We start from the raw sequence: 23,733 nt of genomic DNA on the forward strand, positions 1-23,733 counted from the left end.
GATCCACAGTAAAGTGACCTTCCTGTACTAGCTTAAGTAGGGCTTGGCCCTGGCTGTTCTCCTCTTCCCCTGTGCCTGGAACCCATGCCCTATCAGAAAACTGCTCTCAGAACCAAAGCAGTACCTACTGCTCTGAATATTCACCCTGCTTTCCCTTGCTCAGCACCAGCCATAAAGGGAGCCTGATCACATGATGGCTTTGCTGCATAATGGCTGCTTAGTTGTCATTGAATCTTCTAGTGACAGTCAAGAAGCAAGGGTTTGGTGAAAACCTCACTGAACCCAGCTGCATGGAAGATGAGAAGGACATAGAAGAAAGGGAAGAATGTACAAGGCTTAGTGGAAGCCAAGGCTTATGTCCAGTCATAAATTCATCACAGTTTATGTGCACCCAATAGCAAAGTAGACAAGGGAATTTTACTAGCTGATCAAATGAAGCATAAAGGACCAGTCACACTTTTAAAGCTTCCAGGCAACTGCAGTAACTTCCTTCCCCATCTCCACACTGCTGCCTGTTCACAGTTTGAAACTGGGTCAAGGCACTGTGTGACTCGTGGCAGAAAGCCACCACTCCTGATGGCCACCAACCACAGGCTTACTGTTGAATTTCCAAAGTTAATAAAATAATTCCATTGATACTTTGAACTACTGGAAAATTGAAACAGCACAGTGAAGGAAGTCGTGGCTTTTCTCTTGCAGATTCTCTGCTGCAGCAGATGTTCGTGGTTCGGTTTTTAGGGTCCATGGCTGTTCAGTCCGATGAGACGTGCGAGGTGATTTATGAAGCCATGAGACAAGTTCTGGCTGCTCGGGCCATTCACAACATCTTCCGCATGACTGAATCCCACCTCATGGTCACCAGCAAGAACCTGAGGTACTGTAAAAGCCTTAACTTGTCAATGTTTTGTTCTCTTCATACGATTTGTGATTTATTATGTATTGTTGGCTTTGTTTTTCTAAGACACACAACCTTTGAGGAAGCAAGATCCCAAGAGTCACTTTACCTAGAAAGAAATGCCTCTTTTCTTATTCTGTGGTACCTAGAAATGATCTGCCAGACCAAGTTGTAAGAATGTCCTACCAAAATCTAAGGGACAATCTTATAGTGGGGTTATAAGACCCTGCAAAGATACACAAAAAAAAAAAAAAAAAAAAAAAAAAAAAAAAAAAAAAAAAAAAAAAAAGCAAAATCTCTTTCCTAACAATGTCCTTTGACAGTACTGTCACTGTAGAATATGCTGATGTCAGACTTTCCCTTTAGGTGGGGTGTGTTTATGTCCCTCTGCATTTAGTGTTAGTTCAGGCACTCAGGATCCTTTCCCAATGACTCAGAAAGGTGCTCTGACCTGTACCTGTCAGGCAGCTGAGAGTCAAGGCTTAGATTCGAACCTTGCCAGTCAAAGCTAAAGCATCTGATTCTGTGCATATGTTTCCTCATCTGGAAAACTGCTGGAGTTACTGCTTTTCTATTATAAAGGCCCTTGAAATTACCGGGAATCACTCTAAAATAAATTTCTTCTTTTTTTCCCTACATATAATTTCAGGTTAATAGATCCTCAAACCCAAGTTACACGAGCAAGCGTAAGTAACTTTTGCTGTCACAGCAGTGACAGATGAACCTGAGCTAACTGGCTACCTTGAGCTAGTTAAAACAAATAAATTATTTATTTTACTTTTCCAGTTTGAACTCACCACTGTGACACAGTTTGCTGCCCATCAGGAGAACAGGAGACTGATTGGCTTTGTGATCCACCTCAGTGAGACTCTGGGAGAAGAATCCATGAGTGCTTATGTTTTTGAGAGCAACACAGAAGGGGAAAAGGTTTGTGTAAAATTTAATAAAATTCTTTATTTAGAAAATAGGTCTGTGGCTTCTTGACTGACACATCTGGGAAACAGTGCTATAGAAACAAGAGCAGCTCAATTTCTGGCCAAGAAAACATGCGTTAACATGCAAGCCTTTACTGGCTTATATCTAAAAGGGACCAAATGAACAGATAATGCAGCAGCATGTATAAGGAGGAAAGGATGGGATTGCTAATCCCAGCATTAAGAGAGATGGGAAAATGCTGTCCAGCAGCAGCACTAACAAAAGGGATGTCAGCTGTGTTGAGACCTGTACAGCTGTGAAGCTGTCCCAGACAAGGCAGCTGTATGTGCTTACACCATTGACTGTTTGCTGCCTGCTGCAACAGAAATAAGGAGTGGGATGGAGAACTTCTGTCACTACAAACACTTACATGCGCTCCCCAAGTGTCAAAATAAAATCTGGTGACTAAAACTGACCAAGCTGAGTACAAAGATTTACCAGCCCCTGTGAGCTTTGAAGCTGAACCCAAGAGAGTTTTCTTTACCAGTAGTTGTTAGCATAGCAAATTGGTATTCTACCTCTGCTTTTAGGCCTGGTTTTAAGACTACATCTGCACTGACAGTTGTGTGGTTTACTCTTAATCAAGGAACAAAAAGCCAAACCAGACTGAATGGAACTTTACATGTATTTCTTCTTTGTAGATTTGCTATGCCATTAGCTTGGGAAAAGAAATTATTGACGCAAAGAAGGTAAGTTTGTTTCATTCCCCACATCTGTATGATACATCATGTTCTGGTTTTCATCTGCACTTTCCAGGTACCTCTGGTGTGCATAAGAAAAATGAACTGCTACTCCTCCTAAGGACAAAGTTTTGCAGGCATTAACACAGCAAGAATAAACTGTTTGATTTCTCAGTAATGTGCCATCCCCAATCCAAATTCAAAATTACACAAATCCAAATCTTCATGTCTGAAAGAAAGCTGTGAGCAAAGTTTTCAAAAAACCAAATACTCTTTTGGATAATGTGTAAATGACACACACTGCTCTTTCACTTTTAGAAACTTAAATTCTTTCCTCACCTAGGCATGAAAATCAGTGTTTTTCCACTTAAAATGAATGGCAGAATTACCCTGTCACTTGTAGATATATTTTATCTATATAGATGTGATGTTATTTGCTGTATATTTTTGCTGCTAAGGTTTCAGAACCAGTTGGGGAATGACCTTTTAGTCACAACCACTAAGCACATGTATAATAAATTCTTGAGACAGTTACTTTTCTCCTTGCTTTTCAGTAACTAAAGAACAGCAAAATAAAGGCTCAAAATTAATTACTTTTTTTTCTTATTTAATACTCAGGCTGTGCTTGAGTGTTTACTTACCCAAAAAGGTATTACTTATGTTTCAAATCCTTATTCTAAAGCTTGTCAAAAAAAGCCAAAGTTGCAAAAGCTTAGCAAGAAGTACTGGGAAATGTGAGTTCCTCAAAGGCTGCTGCAGCTTGCTGACCTCTATTCTTTTTCTTCAGGATCCAGAAGCATTAGCTCAGCTCATGAAGTCTGTGCCATTAACAAATGATGGGAAGTTCATGCTTCTGAATGACTTCTCAGAAGAGGATGGAACCATGCTTGAAGGAGGGGAGGAATCAGAAGCCTAAGCAGCTCCTGTCACTTCCTGCAGCCTGTGTGGGAGCAGAAAAGCAGGGAGTCTTTTTGCAAGAATCTCTGGTTTTCAGTCACCTGCGCACACCTGAGGCCAGCTGCCCTTTCCTGCTGGAAAGCTGTGGTGTCTCTGCAGCAGGGCCCCTCTGGATTTGCAGTAGAAGCACAGCAGGACTCGAGGCATTTAGCATTTGTGAATGTGTAGGGTGGAACTGTCTGGGGAGCTGACAGTCCTGAGCAGGTGGCCAGTGTTGCTGGTGGGCAGGGAGAGCACAGCTGTCAGCAACCAAGGGTTAATGGCATTTCTTAAATTCACAGGGCCAGCAGCCTCTCGTTCCACTGAAATTTGTGTGAGCTGCCAGCTCTTCTGACAAATATTGGGCCTCAAATTTCCTACCATAGTCAATTTTCATAGTTTGCATGATTATGTGCATCTGAATGAAGGTTAAAAATGCACTATCTACTTTATTTCAGATGAAGTTATTTTTAGTCTAGTTTATGTGTAACAAGACTTACCTTTTGTGTTAGCCTATTTACAAAACAATTTGTTAAACACTAAATTTTTCCTATTAATATAATCTATTTTTATATTGCATCTAGAAAAAGCTTACAAAACAAATATAAGTGCCTACTCTTACCTTCCAGGGGACTGCACTCTCACATTCCGTAATTAATGGACAGATTGTACCTCCTTGATTTATTATTCTAAATACCACTGGCATGCAAACCTCAGAAGTAGGCAACAAATGTGGCATGTTAGCTGTGTGCAGTTTTTCTATGGTTAGGTTTCTTGCCAGAGATGGTAATAGTAGGACAAATAAGTACTTTTATAGTAAGAATTCTTTGCATTTTTAACACTGTGGTGACATGCAACAGCTGAGTCTATCAGCAACCTTTGCTTTTAAGAAACTGAGCAATAAAATGTTAGATTACAAGTCTACAAGGTATTGACAAGTCTCATAGTACATACCTGAGATTAGACACTAGAGAGATTTGGCTAATAAGTTTAAATTTTTTCCATCCTGAAAACATCAGCAACATTACTTTTGAAGAACAAACAAAATAAACAAACTAAAAGCTGTTAGTGGGGGGGGGGGTGTAATCTGTAGTATAGTTTATATTAATCAAGATAAGGTACCTAGAAAAAATGGCTGAAATTCCTCAAACTTAATTTAACTCTTCTCAGTTACCAAGAAACTAGATTTTCCATAAGCAGAATCTGTGCATTAGTATCTGAAAGATCCCAGATTGGAAGTGTTTGATATGGAAAAACTCTAACTTGACTGGTTATTGAATGTTTATAAGTACTGTGGAAGAAAACTGTTAGTAACTGACACAAAAACGTCTACCTAAATAAAAGCTGAAGCTGTCCTGTTAAAAAAATTAACACCTACTGAGCTGGTGTCACTGAAAACACTGGGAATGAGGTTTTCAAAATTGCATTTATTAACACAGTTTTATATACACAATGTTCTCTACTCACAAACCAAAGAGACTGGAGTAACAAAATACCCTTTTGTACAATGAGTTAGGAAACATTAAGTATTACATTTGGTCCTTTGTACCTGAGAAGCTGAAAACAGCTGTTGATGGACTTCTGATGCAACTCAAAATGTTTTTCTGGTTCCAGGCTGCATTAGGACCTGCAGAATGTGCCCTTCAGCACCAGGAGTTTGCAGCTGCTGGGGCCATGCAAACCCTTGGTGGCAGGGCTGACAGGGAGCTGAGTGTCCACACTTCCAGCAGCCTTGGCACAAGGCTGAACACCTGAGGGCAGTGGTGACAGCTGCCATCTGCTGGGGTGAGAGCCTGGCCTTTAGCCTGTTCCAACCCTGCCCTGAAGGAAAAAACCCTAGACATTTTATGTCCCTGCAGAAAATTCATCATCATTTCTATCACCCCTGGGAATTTCTGAGTGAGCATGTTTGGTTTAGTTTAGGGGATTTTTTTCTTTAGCTCCATTGTCTCCTCTCCAGACAACCAGTTAGGGTCCATTTGGTTCCTGTAATTGCAACAGGAGACCAAAAGCAAAAGAAAGAGTAGTAGCACCACAGCATGAATTTTGCCCCTCTTCCATATCCTTGTGGGGAGGAAAAAAGGACTTAATGCAACTCAGTCACATGACATCCAAACCCAGGACCCACCTTGGATTTCAGATGAGAAAAATCTTTTTGCATGTCTATGCTGCTACATGATAAAGAAGGAAATACAAACTACAGTCCTGTATTAGCTCTATTATCACTGTACATGTTTGTGTATGTGTACATTTTTGCCACATAGATATACTTTCAGTTCTCCCAGATTAAACAGGCATCTATAAAAATAGGCTATGTCTTTCCTCTAGAATTTCCATCACCAGAACCACATGAATTTGTTAACCACTGTACATGAAGGCAGTGCTCAGTTCACGTTATGTTCCAACTGCAAAGTCTTACCTTAGCAAGATAATGTCTTTCCAAAAGAAAATGGAGAAGGGAAAATACAAGTGCAGACTAGAGTGTGGGCTGTGTCTTGACTGCACACAAGCTCCCTAGCAAGGCCATCCTGGGGAAAGGGACACCATCTGTGGGTGATTCTGCCATTGCTGTGGAAGAAGGAAATGCAGCACTTGGCCATTCCACTCCACGAACTTAGGTGACTTCAGCAGAGATGGCAATGTGGAAGGACGTGCACAGCAACTGCAGCAGGATGGGAAGCATCAGCAAGAATGCTGATCTCAGCAATGCTACTGAGCATTCAGTGCGGGTGCAGTTTGGTCAAAAAAAGTGTACACAAATTAAAAAAAAACCCTGTATCAAAGTAAAAAAGCAAAAATATAAATCAAGTAATGCAGCATTCTTAAGGGCAGTTATAATGAACTAAGAGTAAAAACTTTAATGAGCCCAGCTGATTTTAACAGTCCATAAAGCTTGCGTGTCATGTTCTCAGAACCAACAAACGGAACGTTCGTATCAGTCTGGTCTTTCCAGTTGCGACAAAACATTCATCCTTGCTGTCTGAATGTTGAAGTGACTGGCAGGAAAGGGTGAATCAAAAGTACATCAGGAATTGTTTGAACCAATGACCCAAGAGTGGGTGGAACAATTTGAACCATTAAAACAAACATTAAAGAAAGTTTGGTCTAAAAATACAGTTTAAGAGTGCCAAAAAACCCCCATCAAGGGTAGTTGTCTCAGCTGGACTGACTGGAGTAGTTTATTCTGGTTGGTAAGAACTAGAAGGGTGTTAATGTTCTGGGAGATTAAAACACACTGCATATTTTAATAAAGGTGGTGTTTTAAGTTAAGTCTAGCTACTTAAGTTAGCAATCCGAGTGATTGCACAATCTAGAACCTCTATTTGCAGGCATGGACAGATATTAAATAAGAGTTCTCACAGTGTTCAGCAGCTTCTGAGCCTGCAGTGCAATTATTGGTAATAATCAGGCATGTAAGACTATATGAACAACACACAGTTCAACAGACCTACAAAGGCTAGGAAATACAGAATTGAGGCTGAAACTTGCAATTAGGCACAAACATGTTCATGAACTGTAAGATCACTTAATAGTTACAGACACTCATCACAGTGTCTGGTCATGAAAGAAAGCTGATTGTGGTTCTGTCTTGGCTCTGGATTTCCTCACTTCTGTGGATGCAAATCAGACCTTCAGTATGAAATGAGAAGTAATTTGTTACGTTCACATTTCTTGTTTTCCCATTCTTTGATAAGGGGCCAAAACAGGGGGAAATAAATGTTTGATGGGATCCTAATTTCCCACAGTACAAATACTGTTCATAGTAATAACAAGGGGGTTTGGAATAAAACAGTAATAAGCACTTCCATTTTGTGTAACAGATTTAACATACATTCACAACATACACTGTTACACCCACAGTGTAATCTGTGCAATAAATGCAACAGGATTGCACAATTACATGTCTCAATTATTTTTTGGACAACAGATACAGCCAATATCGATTCAGTTTTTTTTTCTGGTTGAGAGATGCCAGTTCAAACCTTGGACCAACAGCCTATGAGTTTGGGTTTTTTAAAAAGCTATGATAGAGATGCAAGAATGCATCTAGAAATTAATATGGATTTTTTTATTTGCACATCTGTATTTTAAAATAACTACCTCCAAGGTCAACATTTTATTAAATTATTTTCAATCTAAAGAAAATGCTGTAAATAATGCAAACTCCTGAAAAATAGGAGTTTCTACAGGAAACATAGACAAACACAGACCTAGCCCCAGTGGATGCTAGTATGCTACTGTACATTTTCTCTTGGATTTAACAGAGAAAGTAAGTCAAATCTAGAACTTTAACCCCTACAGAGTGTTACTGATGAAGACAAGGACATGAGTTATTTGAGTAAGTAATCATCACCCATACCAGCCATGTCATTTCACAACAGGCTCTGCAGGTGTAGAGTTGGAAAGATCTCCATTGCTTGCTTTACCAGATTCTTCTACAAAGAAAAAAAGACATGGATCATGTTTAACACTCTATTTGAAACAAAACCCCTCAAGTTCTAGCACATATATATATATGATGCTGATGTCACAGGAACACCTCATGCAGTATTTCATGGTCAGCATATGCAGCCTGACCTTGCAGCACAAGGCCCTAGGAAGAAATTCATATTTGGGGTGAAAGGTTCTTCAATCAGCAGTACTTGTCTAAAAATTACATATATATTTTTTCAGAGTCCAAGTCCAAAGATCATGGTAGAGGGCATAGATATTATTACCGTGTTCAAAACTTTCCACCCTGGTATGCATTTCCAGCTTTTCTCCCTGCAAAACACATTGCCTGGGGAACTGAACAGGTACCACAACAGAGAATATTTAACCTAAAATATAATTAGCTGATGTTCTCCAGAATGGTCTCCTACAAACTCCAGAACAACATGTTTATTCCTCCGACAATGCCTGGAGTTCTTTGAATTTGTTTGGTTTTTTTTCTTGCACTGAATATTTATCTGAGCAACTTCACTGAATATGATCAAATATAAATTAATGCTAGAAGAATTTTTCTTTACAAACTGTTTTTCTAGTTCAGAAGAAAACAAATCTTTTCCTCCAGTGACTATAATCTCACAGGGCGCTTGTGCCTTTGTCATAAGTACAGTGGAGAATTATTTACTAATTCAGTTTTTAATATACTACCGTTCCCTGAGTTTCTATGTAACTTGTGACCGAACTGCATTTCTGTATCTTAATCCTTAGGAGCATTCTCATTTCTTTGGAAAGAATTTTCCCAAGAGAATCTTTCAGAATTCATGAGGGAGAATAAACAACTGGGAATAGAAATGCAAAATACCAGTGTTACCTCGTCAAGAAACTACACCACAAATTAAATCTTACCCTTTGAATATAGAATTCAATGGGAGAACAAGCATATCAAACATCTGATTATCTATAGTAACTGCATCATCTGCTGTGTAAGTTGAAAGGCAGCTAGTTTAACAGGTGAAAACCGCTTTATTTAACAGCACCTAAGGCTGTCATTGTCAACACTGGTACCCAAAGAGGTAAGTGTGATGCTTAAGTTACTGAATTTAATATTACTGCAAGTATGCAATTCTCCCCATCCCAGGCTTTTTTTGTCGGTTGGGTCTTCTGTGGTGTTGCTTTTTTTTTTCCTCACACCCCAGAAGTCCAGCTTGAAATTCACCTGTTCCAAAGAAGGACTTCTTGAGCTGTTCTTGCTGAGTCTAAATCACCCATGACCACATAAACCTCTCTCTGTAATACTCAATCAACCTATGAGCAAGAAAGCAGCTATAAAAAAAACCTCTATTAAGGCACACAATATCATTAGCCAAAATGTTACACATAGGATTCACTCACCTTCTTTTTCTTTCTTTTCCTGGCTTTCTTCTGCTGCAGTTTTATCTGCTCTGAAAAAAATTCTTGCACTACTCAATGAGAAATACAGGAGTTCAAATTCCTAAGGGAAAAGATAAAGAGGAGCATCAGCGTATCACAAATATGTAGACAAATATCAATGGAATTTTTCATGAGCATCTTAGGCTCCTAGATTTCAGTATCTAAATCACTTAAATGCTCTTGAAAATCTTCTTCCTTTCATTCCTTATTCACACACATTTTACAAAGCAAATGTCAAATTACATTAAAGGGCAACCTAAGCAAAGCAGCATCACTGATCTACTGAGGCTGAAAATGAGGATTGTAGCAGCAGTGAGAACAGAGCAACTTGCCCATGGAAAACCATGCAGCCAATAGTTTAAACAACCACAAGCCTGATCAGTGTCTGAACAAAGTTCAGCGATGTGTTTTTTTAACAGAGGACCAAACAGTGCACACTCCTGGGAACCATGAGGGCATACAGGGCCTTATCTATTCCAACAAGACTTTACAGAATGTAATCATGGGCTGCAAAAACAGCCATTGACAGATTTGTCCCACAGGCTTCTCCAATCAAGAGAGAGAAAGCACCACACCACGGATGAAACCTGAGCTGCTGTGCTCCAAAACTCAAATGCACCTTTCCTCTATTTGATAGCTAATGCACCATTCAATTTAGCAGCTCAGAATTAACACACAGGCAGCTCTGAGGGTTCACAGTGTTATGTGCAATCCTTGTTATCAGAAGTTTAATTAAAAATATTCTCTCCTATTTAAGCACTTACGGTTTAGTTGCATTAGATTTCAAATTCCATGGGACAAAGGATTCCAATGAAACAGGTCTTCGAATATCACAAAAACCAATTATATTCCCTTCAGGTCATACACCAAGTCTTTATGCTCCTTTTGCACTGTTGCTGTAGTCAGTGCTCAGGATTTTGCTCTCAATGTGCTCCATCAGAACAGTTACATGATTTGTGATGAGTAAGTGCTGAACCCAATACAGAGCAGAAATCGTTACCAGAACACATAACCAGGCCTGTGCTGTACCTGTAAACAAACTTCCAGTCGCTTGTGAGTAAGGTTCATAGTCTGTAGTAGTTTTTCATCTTGATTAGTGGACTGCACATTCTGTTGCTTAGCTACTGCTCGTATTTCCTTCACGTACTTCTCTCTAACAGACTGGAACCAGTGCAGAGAATCAAACTCCTGGTACTGATCCAAAAGCTTCAGAATGTAAGCCACACCTAGTCATTAACAAACCATGAACTGAAGTCAACATACAATTAGCTAAACATTTTGTGCATGTCTTCAATGGATAAGCCTAAGTTAATAATTCCATGCAAATATAATTTATATTGTTACTAACTTACAATTAATCTATCAGGAAAAATCACAATAAAGAACAAGCTTAAATGTTTTAAAAACATCACTTCTCCAAACACTTGCATTTCTTCTCATCTGGATGAGAACAACAAGCTTGGAAGCACCAATATATGTTAAAACTGTCTGCTCCCATACAAACCTATTCCATGTTTAGGAAATTCTGAACACAACCGTAGCCCTCAAATCCACTGTGCTGAAGCAAAGATAAATCCAAAAAAATTATGGGATTTTTAATTATGGGAACAAAGTATAAACAAAACTTTTCTAGCAAATGTCCGTTATGTTGGCTTACCCAAAAGTTAGTGAGAGTGCTGAAACTTACCCATGGCAAAACCATCATCAGTGAAAGCTGCTCCACTTTTGTTCTTCTTATTCAACTTCTCCTTACAACTGATTGAATGCTCCACAAAATTGAGGGTCTGAAAGAATGAAAGGCTGTCTTGGAATCACAAAGAAACTCACAAATGTCACAAAGCGCTGTCATACGTGCTTCTACAGTCTAATACAAAACACTTAAACACAGCCCTGATGTGACAAGAGCTTGTTGAAGCAAGCCCCAGTGCAATGCCCTCACCAGGGGTGGAACAATGATGTAGAAGTTCCGCAGGTGCATGTTCTTGGTGCTGCGGAACTCGGGGGCAAACACATCCACCAGCATTTTGAAGTACTCTGTTCCCTCTGCAAAGTTCCGGGTCAGGTCACTGAGCACAGAGTCCAGCTGCCTGCAAGGGATGAGCAATGAGTTACCTGCTTCTGCTGAAAATCCCTTGGCTTACCCACCCTCTTGGGATAACAACCTTCTCTTTGCCCCTTGCCAACGTCCACAATCCAGGATCTGGGAGAGCACCCTCCCTCTACAGCCCTTTTGAATAGCGGGTTTTGACTTCATTGTCTCAAAAAAAAGGCCTATGAAAAGAACACTTGCATCTAAGACCCTGAAAATTTTAAAAGTAGAGCTCAGGCACACAGGGAGGAAAGCTTGTTAGCTTTTGAACAAGGATTTCTTCACGAAATCAGGTTCTAGGTCTATTACTATCAATGCTGCTTCACATTTTCAAAACAACTGCTTCTATTTGCTTTGCTTTGAAACAAATATTTTTGCATAATGGCAGCAGAACTTTTAACATATACATACACAAATAACTAACAGCTGCACTTAGAAACATAAAATGACAATTTTCTCATCCCACCCCTGCCCCAGACCCCAAATGATGTTAGTGTACCTTGCTGCTTTTTGTGTTTCTTCTGAGAGTCCTTCTTCTTTCACCAGCTCTTCAAAGTTAACAATATCCTCCAGATCAGGAACAAACCTGAAAATTTACTGTTTGTTAGGATTATGCTCAACTGTCTGCGTTCATTGAAGTATCTACCCTAATTTATTTAATTTACTTAATTTAATCTTCTGGGCTTGAACTACTTAGTTCAAATTATGTCATACCTGTCACACATTCTCATCCAGGCATTATTAACCTCATTTCTAAACACAGACACATCATTAGTTGTACTTCTATTTTTACTGGGCTATCATCTTCTCTCTCTAGCACTGGACACTCTTGGTAACTCTATGTTTGCTACTATTTGCAAGAAAACCAACTACTCTTTATTATGTAAAAGTTACTATGTTTTAATGACCTTTCATAAACATAAACAAAATCTGTACAGAAAAATGTATGAAAGGAATGTGTTTTCCAAGTTCCTCAAGGTCTGTATTATTTTTCGTTAATGGATCCTTGAAATTATTTGACATCACAAATTGCTGGCTTATTGACGAATGTCTTACTAATGTTTACATTCTATTAACTCTTTTGCTATGTTTTTGCATAGAAATGGTTTTATTTTTAGTGATTTATGTCCATGACTGTAGAGTGCTGAATCCCAGCACTGTCTTCAATAATTACACTTAAATCAAAGCATATAAATGGAGCTTTTCAAAAATTGATGGGGAATAGGTAAGGGCATAGGGAATATCAGCAAGAATAGAGAGCAAAGGGAAGAGAAGGAGCTAAGAGAAAACTGTAATATTTGTAGATATACCTAATGGCACTACTGCAGCAGTGAAGCCCACCAGATCTTATCATTCGTACATAACCCAAAGCGTTGCCTTAAAAACAAGAAAAAACAAGGAAGCAATTTATCATTACTTAAACACACACAAACTCTGCATAGCTCCTATAGGCTCTGAAATGTAAATTAAAGTTGCCGTATAGTTCTGGCACAGAACTTGGCTCGGAAAGCTAAGTTATAGAAGTTAAACTGAACCCTGCTATCAAAAGTCTTTGTAGAGAAATAAAACAAAAATGCATCACCAAGCAAGGTTTTATTCACTTTGGTACAAACTCTCTCCACTGGGCACATTAAACACTTTTAAGTTCAGATCAGTTCTGCACATTTACAGCATCAGTGGCTGAAAATATTATTGTCACATGGTGCATCACTCAAGGATACTTCAGCTGGATATATAGCCCATTTTTGAAATACATGAACTATGCACTAATAGGTTTTTACTAGGAAATACACTCAACATGGGTAAAAGTCAGTTCCATAACAAAGAAAAGAACTGAAAAGGGAACAGGAATCTATGCAAGCTATAACTGCATTTTAGATTAAGACATGTAAAGGCCATTTCTGTGTAATTAGGTGAGAGCATGTACTTAGCATGGGCTACAAGTGAACTACTTTTCATCTGACTGAAATAAATCTAGCTTTAGCCTCAGCTAAAAGGTCAGTTACTAGGTGATGAAGATCTCTTCCATTTAATAACATTTATGACATGTTAGATAGCATTTCATACCAATTTGACTTATGAGTTGTCTGAATTGGTCAAGATAGCTCTGGCCATCTGGAGTTATTCCAAGTTTTCTGATGCCACGGTTGAATTTATCTGCTCTTTCAAAGGGATACTAGAAAAAAAATTTTAAATTATTTGTAATAACTACCTACCCTTAGAAAAAAACCAACTTTTCATTACATCAATAAAATTCTATTTGAAATGTAGTTCTATGTCACATTTACAGCTTTGTTTTTTAAAAATTATAGACCTGCTTGTCTGTATTAGTTCCCAAGAGTCATTTTACTAAGCTACTTCTGCAAGCTGAAAAGTTAAATAGTTTTACTGTGAAAAAGACAGTATTCCTAAAACAAATAAGCACTTGACATGTAAAGAAGCTAGCAGTCTATTTTACTAAATACATTGTCTCTCCCATTTTTAAGACAATTTTCTAGGATGGAAAACCAGAACCTCATTCCCAAATCCTGACATACTGGAAAGAGTGCTACATGACCACATCATTTTGGATTCCATTCAAGTAAGCTCATTATTCAAAACTGAAAACTGTTATGCATGAGTTGAACAAGAAGTTTAGAACCTCCAACAGACTACAACTCCATCAAATCCACTGAGAGAATGATTTTAGCCAATTCCATATTTGCATAGCAGACAGAATAAAACAAAGCCCTCCTGAATGCAGACATGGGTAACACTGCATTTTGCCAGAAGAAAAGCTGTCCCTTTGTCTGGGGATACACATTTAAATAATAGCAGCGTTATGGTTTGGTCACATGAAAGTAGTGTTTATTTTAGAAAATTACTCTTGAGCCTTCAAAAATTACTATACCTTGTGATCATTTTGATCCTTGACTTCCCTGAAGAATCTGATGTCTTTGATAAGTCTGGATTTGATATGTTCATCATACATGAACTGGCTAAAAATGTAAAACTTTTTCCTCAAGAACTGGTAAGTGAAATTTACCTAGAAGGCAAAAAGAAAAAAAACCAGTCAAATGAAGAAAGTTAACAAAGTAACAAAGACATTTAACACCCTGCTTTCACCACATGCCTGAGTAACTTCTAATGAAAGCTCTCAACTCATTTTAATTTCACTGTTTTCAAAGAATAAGGAAAAATGAATAAACATTCTCCTGGAAGGCCTACTCTCTTTCAGGAAAGGACCAAGGAACAAGATCAGTATTTCAATTGATCACCTGCCCTACACAGCCATTAGTTTATCTGGAATATCCTGTAACTGTCCTTTGGAAACTATACAAAGATCAAGTGGAAACAGGCAGACATTATCAACTTCCTCAGTCTGTAGAATCTGCATGACCTCCTGACACAACTTTTTTACTTCCTCAAAAAGTTTTCTAAAGTACTTTCTCATCTCCATACTTCTCATGCCTGCAAAAACAACTTAACTCACTATCAGAAGTGAGTAAATCACCAAAGAATAATGTGTATAGCAGCATTTTTTGAGACAGTCCCCACTGTCCCACTCTCAGAAGAAAAGTGAAAAAAATCATCAACTTTTAGTAATTTCCACTTCTGAAATAATGACTTGAGAGTGGGTTCAATATTTCAGCAAATTCCTTTTTTTTTTTCCTTTTTTGACAGAGCCAGAAGAATAGAAAAAAGGAAACAGCAACAAGGTAGAACTTAAGCAGCAGACTGGAAAGCACTGACCTGAAAACACCTTTGTCACTGTATCCAAACTTGAGAATACCAATGATAAATTCCTGCTGTAGCAGACAAGGTTAATGCACCTCTTTGCATTAACCTTGCAAAGGGGCAAATACCTTTGGCTGGTTAAAATGGCCACCTACACCTCAGACATCATTAAAAGCTTTGTAATAGGAACTCATTTTTCCAACAAGTGATCAGAGGCCTGTAGCTTTATTTTGCAAATTGAAAAGCTGGTATTTCTTAAGCATAACAATTACAAGAAGAACTTAAAAAAATCAACATTGCATTTTTTCAAGATTTGCTTTAACTGCAGCAAAAGTATCTCTCTATTAAGTGTCAATAAGAAGAAAATCAGGGCATACTGTCCAGAACAGTCCAACCAAAACATTTATTTCTCCTTTGATGCGGTTTTAGATCTCTTTCTTAACATTTAGGTAACTGGAAATGATAACACTCTCAAAACATTGTGATATTGATTTGTGCCACATCCAAGAACTCATTTGTTTTATTAATTCATGCAGAACATTGTCACTGCATAACCAAATAAACTATTAGGAGATGCAAGGAGGAGGTTTTCTGTGCACAAATCACAAACAAATAAACCAACAGCAGCAGCGCAAAAGATACTCACTGTTGTGTTCATGATTCCTGTTCCATGAGTTCGAATTGAGTTAGCAATGTGTCGGATGTTGATGGTGTTCAAGTGTTTGTTATTACTTGTTCTTTCAATGAAGATCTGGGAGCAGGGACGGAAAATAAAGTTAAGGACCCAAAACTGGTTCTGTGATAAATTATTGACCTAAATAGCCCATATCCTGAGAGCAGCTGATAACTGGTGATTAGGGAAAGAACCAAGAAAATCCAGCATGGATACAATGAACTTTATCTAGTAAATTCTTCCAATTTCTACACAGCAGTGATTCAACAATTCTAAGGCAGATGTTGCACTCAAGACTCTCATATTTGAGACTATATCCTGCATTAAGTAGTCTAAACTCTTTTGGAACCTGTTTGCACTTTTGACCCCACATATACCACAGCAATGAGTTCCTCTACTGAATTATAAGCTATTAAAAAAAGTACTTTTCTTTCAGGAAGCCACTCATTTTTGTAATGGGCACCTCATTCTCACATTGTGAGAAACCCCAAAGGTTTGTTCCCTGTCGATGCTCTCCATATCATTCACCGCTTCATCTCTCCAATAAACCATTTTCAGATACACATTTTTCAAGCTCAAAAAACACAACATACTTAGTATGTTCTTAACAGAGCAGCCAATTATCCTTGCTGCCTTCTAGCTTCCCTGGAAAATTGACATGCAGTGATCCTACTGCAAAACATTTCTAAAATATGCTACACAACATTCTCCATGGCCAAGCCACAGCATCCCCCAAGATGTTTTTCTAGAGCACCAATACTATTTTATAGCCTCTCAGTATGCATGTTCAGCCTGGGCCTCCTTACATGTACTCCCGTCATATTGGAGCCAAACAGCAGGAAAAGTGTGGGATATACCTTACCTGATTATTCAGATTGTAGAGGTAGCGGGATACAAAAACATGAATATTTCTCATGATTTCCAAAACATCCAGACCCTGAAACAATATTATTTATTGAGAATTACTATGATAAGACTTCTCAAGAACTCCTGACACACCTAACCACTAAGGTGCAGAAATACTACTTATGCAATTATTAGAAGGTATTTTAGAAAGCAGTGTTTTTCTTCGCAAAATGAAGAACCTCTTAACAATTTTTGTTTGGTGTCTGTAAGATAATGCTTAGAGAAGAAAAAAGCAGCTCAGCCCATGTTTTAACATTTTCAGTCCTGCCTGGCTTTTTCCAGCTTCCCCTGAAAGTAAGGAATTCTCCAGCCTATTCCACAAGGCGCAATTAAACAATAAAAAACAAAAAATTGAGATGCATCTGTTTTCACATTCTAAAATATAGAATCTTGCCTTAGAGATTCCTACAGACATATAGATGAAATATAGAGAAATAAGCAACTAGCTCATTTTCAATACCGTTGATCCAACCTGTATAAAAGACTGAGGCTTGCTATTTACAGTATAAATTTTACAATTGTTGACACTATTTCCCCTAAGGAGTCCCTGAATTATCACTGTGCCTAGAGATAATGCTATTAAATTTATATACCCTATTTCCAGTTGTGCCAGGGATTTCATCAGGCTTTTGAGGCTGGGGGGTTATGTAGTGTGAGGTGTCTTTGTTTTGAAGTAAAGCTCATACCAGAATCAATGTTATGAAACCAACATTGTGAAACTGTTTAATTCTTTGTAACAATGTGCTGATCAAATATGGCCAAGAGAAAAACAAAGCTGCAAACAGAAACTGATCTACAGCACTTCTGTGCCAAAAAACCAGCTGAAGTTCTTAGTTCTAGGCACTCTTTCTACTTAGGAAGACACAGCCATCACAAATATTAGGAAAAAAGGGGCTGTATTTCTAAGAGCCTTCACCAATGTGTTAACCCAAATAAAGGAACAAAGCAAACTGCCAAAAATATCCAAGATATTAAAACTCTGGAAGGAAAGTCTCCAGAACTATGCAATCTGTAGACCCTGTAACAGTGAGTATCTTCACCATTAACTTGATGACTCTACAACTTTATTTTGAATGATACCCTGTTTAGCAGCTTTTAGGAGGCTCTATGTCCCTCTCCTAGAATCCAATTCACAGGTGTCCCAAAGTCCTCCATCTCCAGCCTGTGAAATAGCTTCTCTTGATGATCACTAAGCAGAATCCGCTGAAATTGAAAAGCTAGCAATAAACCAGGGAGAAAGACCCACCACTCAAAGGTCATTCCAGACTTGTAACAGTTGTCTTAGCAGCTTGCCAAACTGCTGACACTGAGTTTTAAGGAAAACTGTCTCTGGCTTTGCATACTCAATTCATTTCATTATGTTAAAAAAATGAACAATTCAAGTCCAACATAACATTAACAAATATCAGGGTGATCTCTGAAGGCAGATGAAGATCCTGCCTCACAATTCAATCAGAAATTCAAGGTCACTTTTTCCAAACAGCTCTCTGCTCTTGGATACTTTCATTTCAGTGACTCAGTCCCATGACAGTGGAATGGTTTAAATTCTATTCCTTCCCTGTGGGCACTGTACCTGCTCCAGAGTCTGGCTGGGAAGATGAGCCTCAGTCATACTTAAACCATAGCGCTGGGTTGCCAAGTTTCTCATCTCGCTGTAGGTGGCCCAGTCATGAAGGGCTACGGTTGTTAAGTTGTAGAAGGTCTTGTCCAAATAATGAGTTACATAAGCTGTAAACACAAAGGATGAACTAAAATAATGCTACCTATTTAGTTAGGAAAGTGTGGAAAGAAGTGAAGAGATATACAAAGCCGAAGTATAAGAGATGAAAATAACAGAACCAAGCAAATGTGTAACTCCTCACCTTTTATGTCAATGAACCGATTGAAAAAACGTATTGGGTTCAGAAAGAAGAAGTGAGCCAGGTCCTTCATGCCAACTCTGAAGGGGTTTCTGTCATCTAGCTTCAGGTGAGTGTGAACTGATAAGCGCAGGTCCTTTTCTATCTCTTTACACAATTTGTCCAGCAAGTGCTATTCAAAAAAGTAAAAACAAAACAAAACAAAAACAAAAGGAAAACCCACCAAAACACCAAACAAACACACAAACAAACCACACACACAAAAAAAGTCATGTTCAGTGTCCAGTTACAATGCTCTGTTAGAAGATTCAACATTTTTCTCCACAGGTAAGTGTAAGACTGATTAAACTAGTGAAGAAAGCTTTGCTTTGGTAGGGCCACGCAAGCCAAAGTGAATAAATACTTGGGAACCAGAAAGATATTGATTTCCTGTGCTTTTGTTCTAGTACAAATAGCAAGAAAAAGCTACACACCTCAGAAAACATAAAGGCTTACCTACCTAATGCCATTTTTTACATGATTAAAACTTCCACATGCGAGTTTAACACAACTCAAGAATTCTCACATCTTACCTTAAGGGGAACTAAGCCTAGAGCTATCTATTTAATAGTAAGAACAAATTCAGTGAGGAAGAGTCTTGCAATAAGAAATTTGGTCTGATTTTCTGAATAATATGTAATGTTTTGTCTTGAACTAGTCAAATAAAAAGCATATTTCAAAGGTTAAAAACTAAGACTTGGGAAATCCAAATTTGGATTTTCTTTGTCAAACCTCCTTCAAAATTCTAGATAATAATTCAGTCAAGAGGCCATCTATATTTGCAGACCCTTCAATACTAAAAGCCATGCATGGAAACTAAGAACAGTAGCATTTATTTTAGGCATTCATCCAAACAGAAACTAATCTGCCAAAAAGCTTCCTTTGTCTGCACAGTCAAATCTGTAATTGAGATTTTTGTTAATTTACATAATTTGGAGTGCAGTATTTTCATGTTCCCAGCCAACACAGATACTGTTAAACATGAGTCTTAAATAACCGAAATCATCAGTCAAAACAAACACTATCCTATTTATTAAAACACTTCACACCAAAGTTCTCTGTGCTATTTTTACAGATCATATCAGATTTGCTACAATAGATGCTAATCTGAGCTAAAGATATTTCAAGCACAGCGGTGTGTTTAATTCCCAACCATAACAAATTACCTCACTGAGCACTTCCATGATTTCTTTGTCATAGCATTCCAGAAGCACCTCATAAGATTCCAAGTGTCTTGCATACATCATAGCAGGTACACAGTCCCGGAGTGCACTAAACATATACTTATTAAAAAACACATATTAACAGACAGATATGACACCAGCACCTCAAACAGTGTTCAAAGCTAACAAAAGTCAGAATCACTAGTCTTCCCGTTTTCATTAAAAACTGACTTTGTAAACCCTACTGAAGTGTCCTGTACTTAATTTGAGGTATTATTTGCTACGGACTGGAAGATCCTAATTATTAGCTATTTTACCAGAAATTATTTGCACTTTATTCATTTCAGTACTGTACAACCCTGGAACAGACATTTGACTTTTATCAGGATTATCATGCCAAAGCCTGACTCGCATCTGCAGCAAGCACACATTACTTCAACAAGGGGAGAAGAGATGAGGGGTGGAAAAAACTACAGGACAACTATCTAACACACAACCACTGAACACAGTGATATCTGCTTTAGAAATATGTAACCACGAAGAGGAACAAAGACTTTTAATCTTCAAGTCTAGCAGGTGTTCATTTCAAATTAGAATGAACAGAGAAACAAAGAGACAGACGCAGAGTTAACAATAGCAACCCAAGCTTTTTTAAAGAAATCTAATAGATAGATTTAGAACAAATATTGCTTTTATATCCTCCAGAATGAGAAGAAATCTCTGACTCAGTAGTAGTCAGGGATTTGCTTTCTGAGCTTTTCCTTTAAGAGCTTCAGTCTGAGGTTTATCATCTCTTCATCTGAATCTGTCACAACAGTCAGTAAGTTGTAACACTATTACTTACATGTAGTCTGGCAGAATCCACTGCATTTTCATAGACATCATCTAAATAGATTGGAAAGACAGCTCGATGCCAGTATAAGAAACAACAGTCACATTGTGCTCGAACTCTGGAATAAAAGTTTAATTGTTAGACACAGATTTGGAAGAACCCATTCTTCTAACACAGTGAGTGTGTTTAAACTAAAGACAAGTGCACTTCAAGCCTAAGTTTTACACCATTATTTAATGTTCCAGATGCACTGACCACCAGAAGTTCTTTATTAAAGAATTTTTTTCCACTAACCCATTTATAAATAAAAGGTACTTGCTTTTGAGAAAAAGCTAACTCAGTCTCTGAAAGACTTAAATCTTACATTACAGCAAATTCCTAAATAACTGTTTTCTTATTCCATGCAATTAACAGCGTAGAGATCAAACATATATTCTAAATTTCTCCTGTAAGTCAAAGGAGAAACAATAAATTCCCAGGAATTTATTTCCTGATAAATTCCTGGGAAAAATGCAGACAGGTTGTATCTCATGAGTCAACCACTAAAGGTGTTTGTCTCTCTCCTGAAAACTGCATGGAATCCAGATATTCACCTGGCTTACAAATGGCCAGCATGATGTAACTTGAGTGTGCACAAAAACTACAGCAGCAGTAAAACATGGTTCACATGTAAACTAGCAGCCCAGTCTCCCAAACAGACTGGTACTAACTCGGAAATTTTGGCGTTGGGTTAAGGGGAATACTTCAGAGTATCATAAAACCAAGTCATCCAAGAAAGTCACGGCATTTCTAAACAATCAACAGCCAGGTGAAATACGACTTGCGCAAACACAAGTGAGCTTCTGGCTTAACTCTGGAATTCTTTCTGTCCATTCCTGGTCTAAAAAACATGCAAAAATAATCACCACCAGCATGCAGAGAGCAGATTTTGCCATTCACACAGTGCGGATCCAGCTCCCTCAAGACACTATGCTACCATACTGCTGTCACCGCTTACCTCTCTGTAAGTTCACTGACCAAGTCCAGTTTTTTCAGAACTAACTGAAGGGGAATAAGTTCTTCATCTTTAAATGTCTTCTGTAGAAACGAAGAAAAAAAAAGAAATATGAGATCACAAGCTGATACTTTTTCGTAAGACACTCCACCAAACAAACGAAGGGTTGGAACAATGATGGCACTTACCATCTGTGTTCCCACACTCAGTGCAAGGGAAACAATCAGTCGCCTCTGTTTTGTGCTTGGCCCATTGAGGGTGTTCTCAGCCAACACCAAAGCAGAGAGGACATCCAGGCGCTGCTCACTGTACTTTTTATCAGAAATCACCCTTTTCTTGATGACAAAAAGACATGGAAATTCAGAGAAAAGTTACCTAAGCCCAAGGGCAATAGCTTACTACTTCTTCCCAAAGCTTATGGACTTCTCATAAATTGAGGATTTCTGCAAACATGTTTTGTGAACAGTTAACTGAATCCAAATTCACTTACTCTGCCAATTCAGTGATATTACCTGTCTCTACTCTTGGAATATGTGCAGCCAACATGAACATAGGTTAAGTCATACTAATGGATCCTTCTATTTACCAACATTTGCCTTTTAGCATATTTTCTAATAAGTAATCAAAATATCAAGAACTGTTCACACAAGTGTTCTTTTCAATATCCTCCAATGCAAAAGTTTCAACATATTTTTATTCTTTTATTAATTTAAAAATAATAGCAATGTAATTACGGATATAATTTGAAAAGTTTACAAAGGATATCGATATACATATAATACATATTTTTATTTATATTTATATATATATATATATATATATATATATATATATATATATATATATAGGAAGTGTTTGAAGATATACAATTTTTCTGAGTGACTTCAAAGTTTGGAAACTCTTCAGTTTATGCTACTCCTGATACATACATATATACATGTATATGTATATGTGTATGTATAAATTTTTATAGATACAACTATTTTTTTGCTTACCCTAGAAACTACAGAGATGCCAGATACATAAATTGAGATTACAGTCAAATAAAAAGGAAATTTCATAGCAGCACCAGTAACAATAGCATACCTCCTTTGTAACTCTGCTACTGAATGTGACAAAAGAATAAAACCAATCAATAATACATCAGAACAGGCATAGTAAAGTCTCATTTTTTCCTTTGACCTGAATTCTGAAATTTGAGGTTTGACAAGCAAAAGAAACTATTTTATCCCACAGTCAAACAGAGAATTTATGCCCACAGTAGGCTCCAGTAAGCCCTCATGTACTGGCTATTTTGCCAAAAAGACAGATTTAAATAACAGCCTGTTTGCTTAGACCTCCAACAGATTGCTTTATCAATGTGCACTAGAAAAGACGTAAGCAAAGGTCAGTTTGTGGAATTCACTAGAAATAAAATCTAAAAAGAACACAAGAAGAAGATAACAAGAGATGCAGCAGCTTAGAGGAAGAGGGGAAGCATTCTTAGTCAAAAACCAGGCAACTATCTATTCTGTACAGTTTTCTAGGAAAAAGATTGGAATGACTGGAAAGCGTATATATCTCTGGATTATGATTACACTACACATGTAGAAAAAAATACAAAACCCACTTTAAATGAAACTTAATATTTTTAAAAATACTTAGACAGGGAGATTATTATTAGAACTTTGATTACATACCTTGGCCACAGAGATAGAGTGAAGAGCCTGATACTGCAGATGCTGAGTGATGTGTGTCACAGAGTCTGCCACAACCATGCTTCTTCGGTAAAACATATGTTCTATTGCCTGAAGTCAATCCCAAAACACATTAGCTCATGTAGTTACCAAAACTGCTGCCTTAGGAATCTGGCTTTATGCTCTGTGACTCATCCACACTGCAAATACAGACTCTTTCAATTTTGTAACGTGCTGTTACTAGCAGTTACGATTAACCCTTAGAAACCAAGAAAATAAAACTATTCAGGAGCATAAAAAAGTTTCAGGACTGATTTGAGTTTTGTTTTTTGGTTTAGGATTTTTTTCAGTTCTGTTCACCACTGCTTCCTGAAGCTATCCTGAAAAAGAGTATCTTCCTTTTGGAAAAACTACCAGAAGAAAGGTGAAGTGCCACATGT

The 23,733-nt window shown here is 37.8% G+C and overlaps 2 protein-coding genes across 4 annotated transcripts in view; one reads left to right on the top strand and one right to left on the bottom strand.

Moving 5' to 3' along the window:
• APPL2 (adaptor protein, phosphotyrosine interacting with PH domain and leucine zipper 2) overlaps positions 1–3,475 on the top strand; it is a 32,585-nt gene extending 29,110 nt beyond the window's left edge. The window contains exons 17-21 of the mRNA XM_084206814.1: positions 700–874; positions 1,545–1,581; positions 1,682–1,822; positions 2,512–2,559; positions 3,338–3,475. Coding sequence (XP_084062940.1) covers positions 700–874; positions 1,545–1,581; positions 1,682–1,822; positions 2,512–2,559; positions 3,338–3,466 — 530 coding nt within the window. The 3' untranslated portion in view covers positions 3,467–3,475. The remainder of the gene's footprint in view (positions 1–699; positions 875–1,544; positions 1,582–1,681; positions 1,823–2,511; positions 2,560–3,337) is intronic.
• A 2,907-nt stretch (positions 3,476–6,382) lies between these two features.
• WASHC4 (WASH complex subunit 4) overlaps positions 6,383–23,733 on the bottom strand; it is a 37,534-nt gene continuing 20,183 nt past the window's right edge. The window contains exons 16-34 of one of the 3 annotated variants that reach the window (XM_084206812.1): positions 23,297–23,404; positions 21,806–21,952; positions 21,621–21,700; positions 20,636–20,741; positions 19,795–19,911; positions 18,593–18,761; positions 18,304–18,458; positions 16,687–16,761; positions 15,798–15,902; positions 14,325–14,459; positions 13,502–13,610; positions 12,745–12,811; positions 11,934–12,020; positions 11,285–11,432; positions 11,033–11,129; positions 10,375–10,571; positions 9,307–9,406; positions 7,847–7,922; positions 6,383–6,482 (exon numbers count right to left, since the gene is read on the bottom strand). In XM_084206812.1, coding sequence (XP_084062938.1) covers positions 7,855–7,922; positions 9,307–9,406; positions 10,375–10,571; positions 11,033–11,129; positions 11,285–11,432; positions 11,934–12,020; positions 12,745–12,811; positions 13,502–13,610; positions 14,325–14,459; positions 15,798–15,902; positions 16,687–16,761; positions 18,304–18,458; positions 18,593–18,761; positions 19,795–19,911; positions 20,636–20,741; positions 21,621–21,700; positions 21,806–21,952; positions 23,297–23,404 — 2,070 coding nt within the window. In that variant the 3' untranslated portion in view covers positions 6,383–6,482; positions 7,847–7,854. Of the gene's footprint in view, positions 6,483–6,980; positions 7,117–7,588; positions 7,923–9,306; positions 9,407–10,374; positions 10,572–11,032; positions 11,130–11,284; positions 11,433–11,933; positions 12,021–12,744; positions 12,812–13,501; positions 13,611–14,324; positions 14,460–15,797; positions 15,903–16,686; positions 16,762–18,303; positions 18,459–18,592; positions 18,762–19,794; positions 19,912–20,635; positions 20,742–21,620; positions 21,701–21,805; positions 21,953–23,296; positions 23,405–23,733 lie in introns of those variants that run through there. The other 2 variants (XM_084206811.1, XM_084206810.1) reach the window with 2 other exon arrangements.

This window comes from Fringilla coelebs (genome assembly GCF_963513975.1).
Source record: "Fringilla coelebs genome assembly, chromosome: 5".
Taxonomy (NCBI): Eukaryota; Metazoa; Chordata; class Aves; order Passeriformes; family Fringillidae; genus Fringilla; species Fringilla coelebs.